General features: G+C 44.1%; 1 protein-coding gene across 1 annotated transcript in view; it reads right to left on the bottom strand.

Annotated features, from left to right (window-relative positions):
* Nucleotides 1–17166, bottom strand: part of SYNE2 (spectrin repeat containing nuclear envelope protein 2) — a 232829-nt gene extending 215663 nt beyond the window's left edge. Inside the window, exons 1-2 of the mRNA XM_065404096.1 lie at nucleotides 17088–17166; nucleotides 1477–1538 (exon numbers count right to left, since the gene is read on the bottom strand). Of these exons, the coding sequence (XP_065260168.1) occupies nucleotides 1477–1538; nucleotides 17088–17166 (141 nt within the window). The remainder of the gene's footprint in view (nucleotides 1–1476; nucleotides 1539–17087) is intronic.
* Between the last annotated feature and the right edge of the window lie 253 nt (nucleotides 17167–17419).

Raw genomic sequence — 17419 nt, 5'->3', positions numbered from 1 at the left:
TTATTATTTTACAAAAACCCTGGTTCGTCCAGTGCACAGGATGGATCTGCTCTGGGGATGAATTGGGATTGTGTAGTGAAGGAGCCTGTTGTCTGTAGGACCCCTGCCACATTTGCTGCAGAAGTTGGTAGGTGTGTAGTGAATGAGCCAGAGGCCGGCAGGAAAACAAAGGATGGTCTTGGGTCAGGACAGTTCAATGCCGCCCTGAAGACTTGGATTCTGTCCTTGCTTCTGCAACAGAGTTCCTATGTGATGCTTGGCAAGTCACTTACTCCAAACTGTTCACATAGTCACTTCCTCATGTAATTAAAGACTTTATAACAATCATACCCACAGGGGCACTGAATTAAGGTTCCTTGGGCAACATTCATTCTGGCATTTCCTAATTTGATAGTGCTTTTACTTTGCAATTTTTTAATCCTTTTATATCCTTAATGTTGTACTTCTTACTTCTTATGGTTTGTTTACTTAAAGATTGTTAAACAAGAACTTTTTTGTTATTGAATTTCCTTATTTTTTTAATAGAAAGAAAATATTTTATATATGTGCTATTTAAATAATAGAGCACTTCCACCTTTGTTGTTTTCAATGTATATTTTATTACCATTGTTATCTTTGTGAAGTGCCACATTTCACCACACAGTGTCATGTCTACAAATATATTCAAAGTAATTAAATTAATTTGTAGTCACATAAAACACTTGGAAAACCATAAGAAGCACAGAAAAGGGGCTGTCATTTTGTAGCTTTGTTCATGTAACCCTTTTTGAGGAAAGTAACAAATAATTAACCTTAAAATGAAACAGTACAAACCCAAACAGCACAGCAGTAACTTATCCCAACACAGTATGCTTTCATTACAATTACTCCTGTGACCTACCATAGTCTGAGGTAAATCAGTTATCAAAGGCAGCCATTGCCATGACAAGAGGGTGCAGTGTTGTTGTAGCGGTGTTGGTCCCAAGATATTAGAGAGACAAGGTGTGTGAGGTAACAGCTTTTATTGGGCCAACTTCTGTGAGAGACTCTTTAACCAACAGAAGTTGGTCCAATAAAAGCTATTACCTCACCCACCTTGTCTCTCTAACAAGGGTAACAGTGACTTTCCCTTGCAAGTGTGCAAACAAACTGGGGGAGGGTGAGCGATGAGTGGTTATCGCTGATGTCACAATGTTACAGCTCATGTGACAGCAGAGGGCATCAAATGTATGGGGGTAGGGGGAAAGCAGGGGAATCTAACTTTTTCACTGTTCCTGTTTTCCCAAATTTCCTAAATAAACAACAATACACCAATATAAAATACACATTGGAGATCATTCCTCACACATATTAATTAATGAGTGGAATTTGCTTCAAATTTCCCATGGCATGTTTACAAAAAAAGGGTTTTGAGATACAGAACCAGAAAAACATTTCTGACTAATTATTATTGCAAGACAATAAGACAAAACTGCCTTCCAGAGACCATTTTCTTACCTTTGCTAACTGTGAATTTATCCAACTAGTGAAGGTTTTCTTCTGGATGCATTCCTGCTCCACTGTGAAAAAAGAAAAATCACTTAATTAAACAATTTGACTATTTTTATTTCACTTTTTCAAAGAGAAACATAGAATCCATCTCAAATCTAAGTTCTGTCTTCAGTTATCTCAGTGGGTTTTTTATATGGATTTTAATATTATTTTCTGGCATCTAACTGGTATTTTCCTCCATTCAGAAATGAAAACATCTCCAAGGAGCCCCACAACCGGAAAATGCACTCTTAGTGGACTTGATGGGGCTTGATCTGAGGAAAAGGTCCATCCACACAGAGAATCTTAATGTTCTTTAAGATTTTTTTTAAAAGCTCAACTAATGCAAATAGTAAAATGAACAAATGAGCCTACAAAGCAATACATCTAAAACAGCTTGGGCCTCAACTTATTTCTAAATGTGCCTCAAATGCCTTAGGCCTTTTGTCAGCATAAATCCACTGTTGCAATTCTAAAAGTTCAGATCTAGGGTAAAATTGTCAAAAGTGTCAAAAATCACTTAGGGTTTGTCTACACAGGGATAAAAAACCTGCGCAGGCCCGGGTCAGCTGACTTGGGCCCATGGGGCTCAGGCTCCCAGGCTGAAAAATCATTGTGTAGATGTCTGGGCTCGGGCCTGAGCCCCAGCTCTGGGACCCCGTGAGGGTGGAGGGTCCCAGAACTCAGACTCCAGCCCAAGCCCAAATGTCTACACAGCAATTTTTTAGCCCCACAGCCTGAGCCCCGCGAGTCGAGGCCGTGCTACAGGGCTTTTGTCCCTGTGAATAGTTACCCCGAGGGGTCTAAGTCCCATTGACTCTGCAAGAAAACCAAAAAACTCTCTTTCTTTCCCTCCCCTCCCTTTTATTTACTACTCCCCCCAAAGATCTAATTGTGTTTAATTCTTCATTTTTATACAGTATAGCTAATAGGAATAGTATGTGAATTGGCATATGACTACAATTATTATCAAATGCTCGCACATGACTCACATTAAAGGTAGTGGGAGCTACATGAACAAATCTAAAGGCATAATCTGGGTCATAGTGATTTTATTTATTTTGATTTCTCTGGTGTCCCTCCCAGGCTTTAGGCATATATTTCATTCAATTTAGGTTGCTACCAACCTTCCTCTCCCCTGACAGCTTCCGACTACCTGCATCCCACCTGATTAAAGCCATGAAATCTGAGGTGCAAGGTAACAGGAGACCTATGGTATCCAACTAGAAAGATGATTAAACCAGACCAATTAACTTGGCCACTTAATTAGAACAAATTCTGACATGTGTACAGTGCTTATCCCTCTCTCTTGGTTCCAACTTGTATGCACACTCGTGGGACATTTTGAAAATAGTGCTCTTGTTAGCTAAGTTGTGTAATGATGTATCTAGAACACTGGTTAAAACAGACTGAAAAGGGTAGGGGAGATCTCACTGCACCAGCCCAGCAGAGGGAATGAACTTTATCTGCAAAGTGTGATTTTCATCCAGATGGGGAGAGCCGGTAGTACGCCCTCCACATCATTGACACAATGCAGGATGCGAGAAGAGGGTGAAGGCAGAGTGACCATGCACAGGGCCCTCTGCAGCCCCAGTGCACCAGAAAGGGAGTGTCTGCTTGAGAAGTGAGCAGAGGAGGGGTTTGGGGATCTGCACTTACATAGATCTTGAGGCCCAGAACTCCTACATATAGGGTGTAGAGGAGCAATGGCTATACCATCCATAGGCTGGTATGAGGTTTCAGAAAGGCTGTCTGTGACCTACCCCTCAGGCTGGGAATTGGTGAATTCCGAAGCCCCCCACCTCACAATTCCCAACACCATTCCCCAAACCGACAGGCTTTGTGAGGGGAGGGATGCCAGCCCAATACCTGCCTGGGAAGGGATAGGGAGGGCTGTGTCTTGATGGCCCTCTCCTCCCTCATGTGTGAGGGGAAAGCAGACCAAAGATGGCCTGACAGAATTGTCCAGATCCGTTCTGCAGTGCCCTGTGCACTGCTCCAATCTTGTGCCTGCCCCTACAGCCTTCAACCAGAACTTCCACTATGAGGTAGAAGGTGACTGGATCTGAGAGCGATGGGCTGCTGCTCTGTGAGCACTGAAAGCCTAGCAACCATCTAGGGGATGGAGTTATCTCTAACCATGTAATGAGTCCAGATTCTAAACTGGTAAGCAGCTTGCAGAAACAAAAATGTTAGCAAAGAGGATCATGTGAAACTGAACAGCCCTTCTGTCCCAAAGCCTTCCTGCTATATGACTGCACAAATAATCCAAAAGATAAATATGAGAGAAGGTTTGTTCACTTGGCACCACAGGCCAAATGCAGAATTACTCTACAATGAAAATCCAGCAATTCCCCTGCAGAAAGATCCCAAAAACATATGCCCACAAAAAACGCCCTACTGCTCTGCTCGAGAAAATGAAACCCATTTCACACAGTGCAGCAAGTACTTTATTATGCTCATAGAATACAGCTAACACAGTGGTTCTCAAACATTTTTACTGGTGACCCCTTTCACATAGCAAGCCTCTGAGTGCGACCCCCCTTATAAATTAAAAACACTTTTTTATATATTTAACACCATTATAAATGCTGGAGGCAAAGCGGGGTTTGGGGTGGAGGCTGACAGCTCACGACCCCCCAAGTAATAACCTTCCGACTCCCTGAAGGGTCCCGACCCCCAGTTTGAGAACCCCTGAGCTAACACAAATTCCCATTCTAAAGCCCCAATCTTGCATCAGGCTTTACTAGCATCAAACTCTGCACCTATACAGAGCTCCATTACGTGAGATGCCGTATGGACAAAGGGGCAGAGCTCAATGCAGGATCTACACCTAAAGAAGTAGATAGCTAATTCTGGTTCATATTTCTAGATCATCTACCAAAGCCTTAATACTAAATCTGCCCAGAATTAAATATTCATATTCTGCACATCAATAATACTTTGCATGATACATCTAAACAATCTTTCTGTGGTTCTCCATAACCCATCATGCTTTGTATCTATTATTTGTAATAGTACCACCCTGACTCCACCACAGCAAAGTATGTAGCACTCTATTTTCTCTCGTGATTATATTATTGTTCATTTTTAAGAAATGAACATTACAACAGAATTAAAAAGGAGAGGAGACTGTGTGCATGCAGAAATATAATATCAAAATAATTTTTGTTTTGAAAAGGGGATAACATTAAAAACATGAAACACAGAAATACAGTGTTAGAGGCAAATCATAATCACTACTGCTCTAGGAATTAGGTAAACAACACCAAGATATCAGATTCAAGTTAGCACATAAGCAAACCACACACCCTTGCTATATTTCAAGCTGCAGAAATATCATGGAGCCTTTGCCAATTATGTTACTGAAATTCGAGAGGGTGGTGGCTACCGACTGTAGCAGGCAAGCACGGCTGGTATTTCTACTGTTTGAAAAGGAGTGTATACCCAAGACTCAATATTTCACTGAAGCCAGTGGTTCCACTCCTTTCTTGTCCCACCTCTAGCTCACACACAGTGTGCTGTTGCTGAGCCAGAGAACTAGCTTTTGGGCCTGATTCTGAGAGACAGTGAGGAGCATTAGGCCCTTTGCACGTGTCTTTTGCCTCTATCAGGACAGTTGCTTCCGATGTTCATGTTCAAAAGTGTTACACAATATGGGCCTGATCCTGCAAACATTTTCTCGTGGGAATAGTCTTTACTTAGGCAACTAGTCTCACATGTTGAACTGGGGGGCAGGTAATTTACTAACCGATTTAATGGTGTCAGATATTCTCCCCCCTATGCAGGGTGCATTGGCTCCCTCTACTCCCCTTCCCTCCCTGCTCACTCTCCTGCCAGTTGCTCCTAAGGGAAAAACCTATGGTGCAGCCCCTGCAGCCTACAGCTGCCACTGTGCCCAGACATCATGAAAGCAATGCAAAGGTGGGAGTAAGGAGTTCTTTCTCCTTCCTACACCCTGCGAGGCTGCGTAAGGATTGAGCACACATCTAGCCTACAGCTTGGTTTACTTTCCTGACCCATTAAAAGAACTGTCATGAATCAATAACAAGCTCTAGTACAAGAATAGCCAATAGCTCACAGAGCTCTTTGGATAGTAGCCAGGTGTAGTACAACATTCAGATCAGTATACACACATCTGCCCATGCACACTACACATCCTACTCTAGACGTGTTCCTAGCAGAGTGGCAGATGGTTATTTCTTCATTTTTATGGTGAATGTGTATTTCCCATAGTCCATTACTCCAAGGCTTTAATGATTTATGAAAACTCAAATTCTTGTATTTATCATGTGGTTAATTAAAAAGGATTTTTATGTCTAGGAGTATGAATGAGTTCTTTGTTGGCCATTTTAATAGGACTCTAAATGGCCTTGGATTTATCTTGCCCTAGTTTTCAAAATGTAACTGACCCAGAATAAATAAAGCTATCCAAAAACTATAAAGCACTTCCTTCACCCCTGGCAAAATCAGTGCCCAAACTTACCAGGCCAGAAAATGGAGCTGATGAGACAAACATGCATCTGACAATATGAGAACACCTGAAAACCCTCAGATTTTCTCTTGCTTTTTAAAGTCAGTCTTTAAAGAATAACTTTTGGGGGGAACAATAATAATTAATCTGTTACATACAGTAATTGATGATAAAGAGAAATTGTTGGACACTTATTAGTATGTCCTGAAATGGACAATCACAGCCACTACTTAATAGGCTAATCAGTAAAGGCTAGGTCATCGGCATGCGATCTAGCACATAGTACGGGGCAGTGCACCGCTGAACTGTTGCAAGAGCATCCCAAAGGAAAAAGTGAGAGTCAGGGAGTTGCAATCTCCCAGCTGGTCTCCCCACTGCTCCAGGAAAGGAATACTCTGTGATACGTATAGATCTGTCACAGCACACACACTCAGGTATGTCTACACTGCATTGTAAGCCCAGGGTTCAAATTCAGGCTCAAATCTAACCCCCCTTCCGTTAACATACAGATCGCACTCACCCTGGGCTCAGACCCAGGATACCAGGACCCCACGGGGGTGGAAGGTCCAAGCCTGAGTCAAGCTGGGACCCCGGGCTCAAGCCCTATTGCTTTGCAATGTAGACACAGCCCCATTGGGCTCATGCTCGAAGAGTCCACCAAAACTATCCCACAATTCTAAGGACGGACTTTCTTTGTCCTCTGGACAGTCTAGTTTGGTGGACAGTCAGGTTTTCCCATGCTGCACCATGAACAAAGGGCTGGAGTGATCACATTTTGGGTGCTAGGAAGTCTGGGATATGGGTGGTTGGACTCGGGGCACACATGATGCAGTTTCAGAGTAGCAGCCGTCTTAGTCTGTATCCGCAAAAAGAACAGGAGTACTTGTGGCACCTTAGAGACTAACAAATTTATTTGAGCATAAGCTTTCGTGGACTACAGCCCACTTCATCGGATGCAGTGTAGACTCTGAAGCCCCAGATTGTGACCCTGGTTCAACAATTCCTAATCTAGGGTTACAATGAGTGTAGACACTCAAGCCCTAGGTTAACAAACCCAGAGCCTGCTAACTTGATTCTACTAACCCTGGGCTTACATTGCAGTGCAGACATACCCTCAAATGCTGGTGTAATTACACCACCAGGCATGCGGAAGGGGAGAAATCTATGTTATGCCCTCTTCCCACCTTCTCCCATCCTTTCCTGCACAGCTGCATGAAGGTGGGACGTAGCAGCACCGAAGAGCCTGCTTCTCCCTGCATGCAGGAAGTAGTGGTACAGTGCACCAGCACAAGATGGCCACAATTTGGCCCTGAGTGCTTGTCAAAACATTCTGATACAGTGAACATATCATTAGCAGGATCTCTGGGATATCACAGCCAATGAAGTATTTGGTACTGCATGATTTTTTTAGAGATATGGATCTTAAACAGTTAAATTACATTATTTAAAACAGCAAATTTAAAACAGCAATTACATTATTTTAAAATAATTGAACCAATCCTGCAACTTCATTTATTTCTATCTTATTACCATTTTCATTTGAACAGGAAGAATTACCTCTAGCATCGCCTTGCCCATCCCCCTCCTTTTCACAATTCCAGTTAGCTGCAAGTGCTGGGCAAGTCCCTGCACTTTTAGAAAAATAATTACACATTTGCCATACGGGCGGAAATTCAAAACAGAGCTTTCTATTTATTCCGTTCCCCTCCACCAATGAATGCAGTTTCATTCACTCGTAATAGGAAGGCAGAAAAAGAAGTCTCCAGAGCTGATGCTAATGTCCAGCCGTACAGTGTTGTTATCAATCAGTAATAAAGATACTTTCATCAAGTTTTATGAGCCTGTCCAAAGCCAAATGAAGTCAACAAGAGTCTTCCCATAGACTTCAGTGGGCTTTGGATCAGACCCTATGTGTTCAAAGTGCTGCACAGATATTAATCAATTAATCATCACATCACCCCTCTGTGCAGCGGGTAAATGTGAGCCCCTGACCCCAAACCACCTACTTATGATCTCCCATTCCCAGAAATTGAAAGCAAATTCACCAGCCCACAGACACCTTCACCAACTCAAGAAGTCTCATTATACTGAGCTTTGTGATCATTAGGTTTCTATCTATCTAGATATCTAAGGTACTTCTATGTCCCCCATTATTGTGGTATCTGAACCCCTCCATCTTTATTTATCCTCACAGCATCCCTATAAGGTAGGACAGTGCTACTACCGCCACTGAACTGAGGCACAGAGAGACTAAGTAACTTGCCCAAGGTCACACAGGACCTCTCTTCTGGAGCAGGAAATCTCCTGCATTCCAGGTTAGCACCCTAACCACTGGACCATCCTTCCTCTTCACTGGAGGTAGGGGTGTTTATTTTACTCATTTTCAGCGTTGGGTTTTGGCTCTTATAGTACCAGGTAACTTCTTAGACCAATTGTTTTTATAGGTTTACTTGAAAACTGAAAGAAAAATACTCATAAAAACTTTTTTAGCATATCTCATTTACTGACTGTTTGCATCCTAAGCCCACATACCAAAAAGCCGCATGCCATGCAGTTGCTATGTGCAATCAAGAAGTGAACTGCAGATAGGATGCTGGGATTTACAGCAGACACTGTAAACAGGATGTAAATTTCACTATAAGTCCCCTGATAGGAACTTTTCCATTTTTAAAAGTGACTCCTGAAAAACCAGAGCCAGTGTTGTTTAATGGACTCTTTCCTGTTCTAGCTAAAACCCAGAAATCCTAGTTGTAATAAAACAGCAATCTGGATAGACCAGGGATTAGGTTAGACCACAGAGGATTACCAACTAGGAATTCCCAGTTTGCGCAATCTCTGGAATACCAGGTGCGCCTGACAGGTACATACTCATGCAAGTAAAATACAGGAGATTCAGTTAAGCAGAAGACAATTTTGGAAAGGCGCATGTAATCTAATATAAAATGCAGAAAAAACTATCCACTTATCATTATTTGTGAGGTTTCAAGTAAACAGAAAACACCGTTATTCTTTCTTCTTAATCATTCAGGGACTATTCAACACATTTGGATTAAATTAAATCATTGCAATATGTTAAATTATTAAACACATCTGAAATAGTTTCTGCTCTCATCCTCTTATGTTATCATCCTTTTGGGTGCCATCAAATATTAATATATACACATCAATAAATGAAGACAACAACTGAGCACCTACACTGCTAATGAACTGTTGAAAGGCTACATGCTTGCATTTGTATTTAGCTCCAAAATCTAACAGGCTGAAAACCTGCTTAATCCTCCTATCCTCCCTACACTATTTGTGTAGTGGAATTTTGGGGTCACACTGATGCTATGACACCTAACATGGTGCAATCTAATAAAAATAATACATTACTCCAATTTATGCAAATTTGCCACCACCAATCAACTCTACAAATAAAAAAATAAATTGGAACTTGTACACTCCACTGGCCATACACCATCATTTTAATCCTTTTCTACACACCATGAAAAAGATGAGCAGCATATAATTGGAGAACTCAATAGTATATTTCATATTCTGAGATATCCTGTCTTTATTTCTATCATCAACACTGAATCAAAGGGTTAAGTGGCCCTCAAACGGGTTAAGAAGGGGAATTACGCTCCAGTGCTGGTGTTCAAATTGGCTCAGCAAGCACGGAAAGTAAATTCTGTATCCTGCCTAGGCTTGTTCAGCAGGAGCTCACACCTACCACCCCTGTGCATCCAGGCTTGCCTGCCAGGAAAATAGTATGGGAAAAGGTCAGCTGGGAAAGGACCAGGTGTGTCCTTTGGGACACTTACCAACCCATCCTAGCCTGCATCAAAGAAATGAACAAAATCTCCTGCTGCAAATAGAGGAAAGCCTCTAATCGGCTCCAGATACCAGTCCAGCTGCCATATCTCACTGCTCAACTCCACCACACATACACCCCTGCCCTCACACCCTTTCCTCATTTCAAGGTAACTTCTGTATTATGCCAGACCTGCTTCGCCCAGTAGCTCCCAAATCTTTTACCATCGGGCCCTGCTTGTATCAAAGGAAATGAGCCCAGGCCGCCCCTCCCCATGTACTAGAGACAACATTTGCATATAATCGTATACCAGCCTTTCGTGGCATACATGGTTACTAAAGGGCAATGAGCTACGTGGCCTTGCCGTGGCAAAGTTCAGCAAGAGGGAGGAGCTGGTTTCTATGCCCACAGCACAGAGAGGAAAAAAGTGACCCAAACTGAAACCGGAGAGCAGCCTGTAAGTTTCTCCATGGGACCAGGACTCCAAAAGAACCACTATTGGGAGGGGGGTAGGCAGCAGGGCCCCCAGACTGCCCCTTGCACCACCCAGCCAACAAAGCACGAGGGCAACTGGCTGCTGCCTCCTTCCTCACTGGTATCACACTGGTTGGACATCTGCAAGGAGGATGCGAGGAGAGCAGAGGAGAGAGAGTCCCTGCTGTCAGTGGAATGGCACCTGGTGGCCAGGAGCAGTCACTGCAGAGGAACATCTGCTCAGTCCTTGCAGCTGTGCTGAGTGCATGGGAGAACCCTTAGCTGAAGCTGGAAGAAGGAAATAGAGAAATCTAACAGAAAATCCCAGGCAGCCATCTCTTAGTTATAAGAATGTAAATAAACAAGTGAAGCAAGAGTTTTAGGTCCCACAGAAACACTGCGCACGAGGCCAGGCCCCACAGTTTGCGACTGTCTGATTTAGGCACTGTGTATAAATACAATAGAGGCAATATCCCTTTAACTAATGCATCATGTATTGGGCATGATCTCCAATACACTCTGCCCAGGCAGGAGCAGGCCCTCCTTTATTAAACACTTCCCACATAAATGATAAATATTGTAAACATACACCCAATCAATACAATGGGTCCAGTTCCAGACTTGGCTGCAGCCCCTTTAGGTGGCTATGCAGAGCCACCACACATTAGAGCAGTCTCGAAGGCTGCTCTAAGTTATGCTGCATGCCACATAAGACCCTGCAGCAGCAGAGAATATTGGAGGTGTACAGCATTGACAAATTTTGTGATTTTACTAAGAGTCTCTCAAGAGTTGGTGTCTTAAAACCCCAGCTGCTAGAGTCATGTGATTACATACAAATCTCAGCTTTCATTTAAAAATAAAAAAAAGTTTTTAGCCCTCCCATGGTGGTGGAATAAAGCCTGAAAACATGACAATCTAAAGACTCAAAAAACAGAGGAAAATATATGATTTATGAGATTTTTTAAAATCTCATGATTTTGGGGCCTGATTTGTGATTTTTGAATGCTTGGGATTGGCAATACTGGGTGTAAGGCAGGGGTCTCAAACACGCGGCCCACGGGGTAATTTTCTGCGGCCCGCGAGCTCCTCACGGCTCCCCCGCCATCCCCCAGCATTTACCTAGAGCGGCTCTGGCCTGACGCACACCGGGGGCAGGGCAGGCTCCCTGCCTGCCTGCCCTGCCCCCGCGCCGCTCTGGGAAGCCGACGGAACCTGGGGGAGGAGGGCCGCAGGGGTGTGTGTGGCTGTTGCTTCAGGCACCGCCCCCAGCAGCTCCCATTGGCCGCGGTTCCCCGTTCCCGGCCAATGGGAGCTGCTGGGGGCGGTGCCTGAAGCAACAGCCACACACAAGGAAGGGGTTGGAATGGGGGCAGGGAAGGGGTGGGAAGAGGCAGGGCAGGGACGGGGCCTCATGGAAGGGGTGGAGTAAGGGTGGGGCCGAGGGCGGTGAGGGGGAGGTGTCAGTAAATGCTGCCCTCGGGCCAATGTACTAGTCCTTATGTGGCCCTCGTGGTCATTTGAGTTTGAGACCCCTGGTGTAAGGTCACCTTTGCACCGTCCTCCCCACTCTCCTCACCTCCTGTGTTGTACCTAGAATCTGACCCAACATTTTCAAGCTTTATTAAACTTAATTTATATCTTCTTAAACTATCTAACTACAAAGAGTGACTCACTATGAACCAAGTTACATTTCTTCCTTTTACCTATGGTTTTCTTTTACCACGTCTTTTCTTCTGTAGTCAAGTATGACAATTTTAGGAGAAGCTGCCACACCTCGAACAATTTTCCTTTCTAAAAGTTCAGTAGCTAATGCAGCGAATGCAGAATGCTGACATTAATTTAACAGATTTAACAATGACATTAATTTAACAAACTAACAAACATTAATTTAACAAAAGCTCGTATAATAATCTTGATGGCCATGGGGTGTGACAACCTGTAATTTTAATATTTCATAAGCTTTTTGTAGCTCTGCATGTTGTATATCACAGAGTTCTCATAAAATGCATAAAAACTTTCACTCAGTGGAGATACTTTGATTTATGCCAGCTGATTATTATGTATTTGGATTGTGGTAATACCTAGGAGTCCCGGTCATGGACCAGAACCCTATTGTACTAAGCACTGTACAAACACAGAATAAAAAGATGGTCGCTGCCCCATTACGTTTACAATCTAAAATGAATTGCTCATCTAATCTAAACTGAGAATTTGGCCCTTCCATATATTAGTAGAATGGTTAAATATTCCTTCGAACTATTAGAACTATTGCTTGGCTGTGACCAAGATTGACTGAAAAAATTATAGACTTTGCCCCTATAGCAACCAGATTAGATCTATGTTGTGATGTCCTTGGATGCCTTCCAGGTAAAGTAATGTACTGACTTCTGAATGTATTATCAAGGCTAGTCACGCAGACTACATGCCTGCTCAGTTTTTCTTTTTCCAGTACTAAAAGATACACCCTAGTTTCTTATAACCTGTGCATTATACAAAACTGAACATCAATCATACAGTTAAGAATTAAGATTTTCAAAAATAACATCCTAACGATAGACTTCTAAGGCCATATTTAAGCACCTACATAAGTGATCTGATTTTCAGAAAGTACTGAGCAGTCACTCTCTGAAAATGGGCCCTCTCTAAGGTGTCTCAAGCTGAGCACCCAAAAACTGACAAATGCAAAATCTCCAGACACTTTGAAAATCTTGCCTCTAGGCTTCTATTTCTGAAAACTCTTAGCTTTAGTGTTTGCTCTTGAATTTCCCTGTTATTCCCACTTCCCATCTGTTACTGAGGATCTATTGATTTCAAGGCTAGTGGTTTCTGTCTATTATCTTAAGAAATATGTCTTTACTTCTTCTAAGTATATATTTCCAGTTCTGTAATTCTGCCCCAAAGGTTCTACCAGGGTCTCACTTCTTAGTCTGTTGATATATTTATATTTTTTATTATTTTTTGTAAAGCACCTTGAGATGTCTTAGGCTTGGTCTACACTACAGAGTTATGCCAACATAGCTACTTCGGCTAGGAGCATGAAAAATTCACATCCCCTAGGTAGCATACTTATGTTGGCAGAATCCCTACTATTCAGGCAACTAAGCTGAGGGAAGAGTGTTTCTGCTGGCATAACTAATGTGGTTTAGGGAGATGCTGTTATTATGTCAGCAGAACTCCTTCTGTTGGCACACATAGCATCTACACTAGGGGTCTATTCTGGGACACCTATGCCAACATAAGCTCTGTAGTGCAGACATGGCCTCATGTGAGAGCCAACCACATGAAGCGTATGCCAACAGAAGGAATTCTGACAACACAATTAGGCCCGATTGTGTTGCCATTTCAACAGAGCTGAAGCACTCAAATTTCTTCAGCATGAAGATAATGTATAACCTCTTGAAATTTTAATAAATGGGGCTCTTAGGGTATGTCTACACTACACTGCAATTAAAAACCCCTGGCTGGCCCGCGCCAGCTGACTCAGGCCCACAGGGCTCTTTAATTGCAGTGTAGATGTCCGGACTTGGGCTGGAGCCTGGACTCTAGGACCCTGTGAAGTGAGAGGATCCCAGTGCTCGGGCTGCAGCCTGAGCTGGAATGTATACATTGCAATTAAACACCCCTCAGCTCGAGCCCCGTGAGCCCGAGTCAGCTGGCACGGGACAGCCAGAGTGTAGGCATACCCTTAATCTCTGGGCTATTGGACCTTGAATTCTCCATTCCTTCAGTATGATGGCCAGTTAAGATAAAAATTCAATTTCAATTTGTTCAGAAATAACATGAATATTATTTCAAAGCAAAATCCTCATCTATGATTAGGGCCCTACCAAATTCACGGTCCATTTTGGTCAATTTCACGGTCATAGGATTTTTTAAATTGTAAATTTCATGATTTCAGATATTTAAATCTGAAATTTCACAGTGTTGTAATTGTAGGGGTCCTGACCCAAAAAGGAGTTGGGGGGTTGTGGTACTGCTACCCTTACTTCTACGCTGCTGCTGGCGGCAGCGCTGCTTTCAGAGCTGGGCGACCAGAGAGCGGCGCCTGCTGGCCAGGAGCCCAGCACTGAAGGCAGAGCCGCTGCCAATAGCAGCGCAGAAGGAAGGATGGCATGGTATGGTATTGCCACCCTGACTTCTGTGCTGCTGCCTGCAGAGCTGGGTCTTCGGTCAGCAGCCACCACTTTCCAGCCACCCAGCTCTGAAGGCAGTAGCACAGAAGTAAGGGTGGCATGGTATGGTATTGCCATCCTTACTTCTGCGCTGCTGCTGGCGGGGCACTGCCTTCAGAGCTGGGCACCTGGCCAACAGCTGCCACTCTCTGGTCACCCAGCTCTGAAGGCAGCAGCACAGAAGTAAGGGTGGCAATACCTCGACCCCCCCCCTGAAATAACCTTGCGACACCCCCCCCGCAACCCACTTTGGGTCAGAACCCCAGTTTGAAAAATGCTGCTCTCCCTGTGAAATCTGTATAGTATAAGGTAAAAGCACACAAAAGACCAAATTTCATGGAGGGGAGACCAGATTTCATGGTCCGTGATGCATTTTTCATGGACGTGAATTTGGTAGTGCCCTATCTATGATCCTTTGTAAGAATAACACTATCTCCTGACTTAAAGCTAGAACTTACTTTTCTGATTCTACTTCATGCTAAACACATGCCTAAGTGTTTACCTAAGGCAAAATTCTCTCTTTAGATGCACATGGGCATTTCCCACTGATTTTGATGGGCGCTGCAAATGTGCATCTGATGGCAAAATGGGGCTATACTTTGTGTAACTTTTTAGAGCAGGGGCAGGCAAACTTTTTGGCCTGAGGGCCGCATCGGGTTTTGTAAATTGTATGGAGGGCCGGTTAGGGGAGGGGGTCGTGGCCCGGCCCCCACCTCCTATCTGCCCCCCCCCCCAGGGACTCCTGCCCCATCCCCCCCTCCATCCCCTGACGGCCCCTCTGGGACCCCTGCCCCATCCAACCCCTCCTCTCATTCCTGACTGCCCCCCCCGGACCCCTGCCCCATCCAACCACCCCTTCTCCCTGTCCCCTGGCTGCCCCCAGAACTCCTGCCCCTGACTGCCCCCTGCTGCCCCATCCAACCCCCCCTACTTCCTGACTGCCCCCATTCAACCCCCTGTTTCCCCCCCCGACCACCATCCACACCCCCGCCCCCTGAGCACCACCCCCCAAACTCCCCTGCCCTCTATTCAACCCCCCCCCCCCCCGCTTCCTCCCCCCTTACCGCGCTGCCTGGAGCACCGGTGGCTGGCGGCGCTACAGCCGCGCCGCCCAGCTGGAGCCAGGCCATGCTGCCGCTGCCACCGCCACCACGCAGCACAGAGCACCGGGTCAGGCCAGGCTCTGCAGCTGCGCTGCCCCAGGAGCTCACAGCCCTGCTGCCCAGAGCATTGCACCGGCGGCGGAGCGAGCGAGCTGAGGCTGCGGGTGACGGGGAACAGCGGGGGAGTGGGAGGGGGAGGGGACGGGGCGAGCCCCCCGGGCCAGGAGCTCGGAGGCCGGGCAGGACGGTCCCACGGGCCAGATGTGGCCCGTGGGCCGTAATTTGCCTACCCCTGTTTTAGAGTAACCTTTGGCCATCGGAAGTTTTCTGCTTGCCTGTCTGACTGTAATGAAGTCAAGTGCAAAAGGAAAAGATATCAGTTAGAAAGAAGTTTAGCTTTAGATCATTGTAAATACTAATTAATCACAATGTATAGCTCTAGAAACATTTGTGTAGATAAGGATGACAGAAGACACTTTGCAGATTCGTTTTCTGCACCAGCTTCATCTGTCTTCAATGTTTTCCCTCAAATAAATCAGAGAGTAACTTCACCATAGGTAAGCCATTGGGAAATCCTTTTACAGGGGGTGATGCAGCCCATCTCCCCCTAGAGCAGACAAAAAACTGAAAAATCAGCTTTGTAATGGACTTGATCCTGAAATCAAGATCAGTTTTTGCATGCAGAAAGACTGTAGGATTGGCTATCAAAGAAACCAAGCAAGGAAACATAGCATACCGTAAACATTTAAACAAAACTCCCTATTAATGTGCAATACAAGTACTGCTATTTCAAAAACACATTCCAAAATTTATCCAAAGAGACACAAGTTTAGGGAAAAAGAAACTCTTCTCAGCCCTGCACACTCCAACAAATGGTTGAGGAACCTTTAGCTTTATCATTTTTAGAGCCCAATTCTGCCTCCCTTACTGAGATTGACCAGCACCTTATTACTCAAGTAGTCCCATTGAAATAAAGGGGACTGCTTGCTTTGTAGGGTGTGACTCAGTGTGAGTGAGGGGGGCAGAATTTGGTCTTTAATGAGCTTGTGTGGAAGCCAGAGAGATTTTATGCTCATTCAGGCCCTGAAATATATATCCACAGGGGACAGAGACAAGAAATAAGAAGAAAATGCAGCGAAGACTATTTAGTGCTTTCCACTAATAGCACATAAAAATTAGGCAAGCAAAGGCATGTTTTAATTTGCAGAGATACATAATAAATTATAGGAATTGTGTAACTCTTTCATAGTTCCCTTGACAACTGTTTACAGTAACATGTGTTCAGCTAACATAAAAATTGTGAGCAAATCTGTTCCAAAAAAGGCAATGACTCGGTAAATACCATGAAGAAAAGCTCAGTACTGTGTTTCACTTTACAGTTGAAAAGCCTCTGGCGAGATATTTACAGAAGTCTGTTTACAGCAGAGAAATAAATGGACTATATCTGATACTATTTTTATGTTTTAATGGATTTCACAGATTTTCACTTAACTTGCACACAGCCACAGACATTTGCCAAAAATTTACATAAAAAGTTACATGAAACTTGCATAACTTACCTTGCAGTGAAATATGAAGATCATCTATTTCGGTGGAAGATTGCTCCTCAGCTAATGGAGATGATTTCTTACATGCCATATTAAACTTCAGGACGGTTGTATCATTCCCACATTATTTCATCTGACAAACTGAAATGAGAAAGAAAAAGAAAAGTTAGGAGATCAGCACCTCTGTGTCCTCATTAAGAACTGGTGCTCTTAGGATAGGAGACATGCTTTATTTTTTTTTCTGCTAAGGTGTTTCCTTAGCTTATGTAAAAAAAAGTGACTACGCCTACTTTTTGAATCATAAAGTTATTGTCCCTTGGTTATTTCCAACGGCTGGCTGAACT

The sequence above is a fragment of the Emys orbicularis genome, chromosome 4, assembly GCF_028017835.1.
Source record: "Emys orbicularis isolate rEmyOrb1 chromosome 4, rEmyOrb1.hap1, whole genome shotgun sequence".
In the NCBI taxonomy this organism is placed as follows: domain Eukaryota; kingdom Metazoa; phylum Chordata; order Testudines; family Emydidae; genus Emys; species Emys orbicularis.
This window is presented reverse-complemented; position numbering and strand designations above follow the sequence as displayed.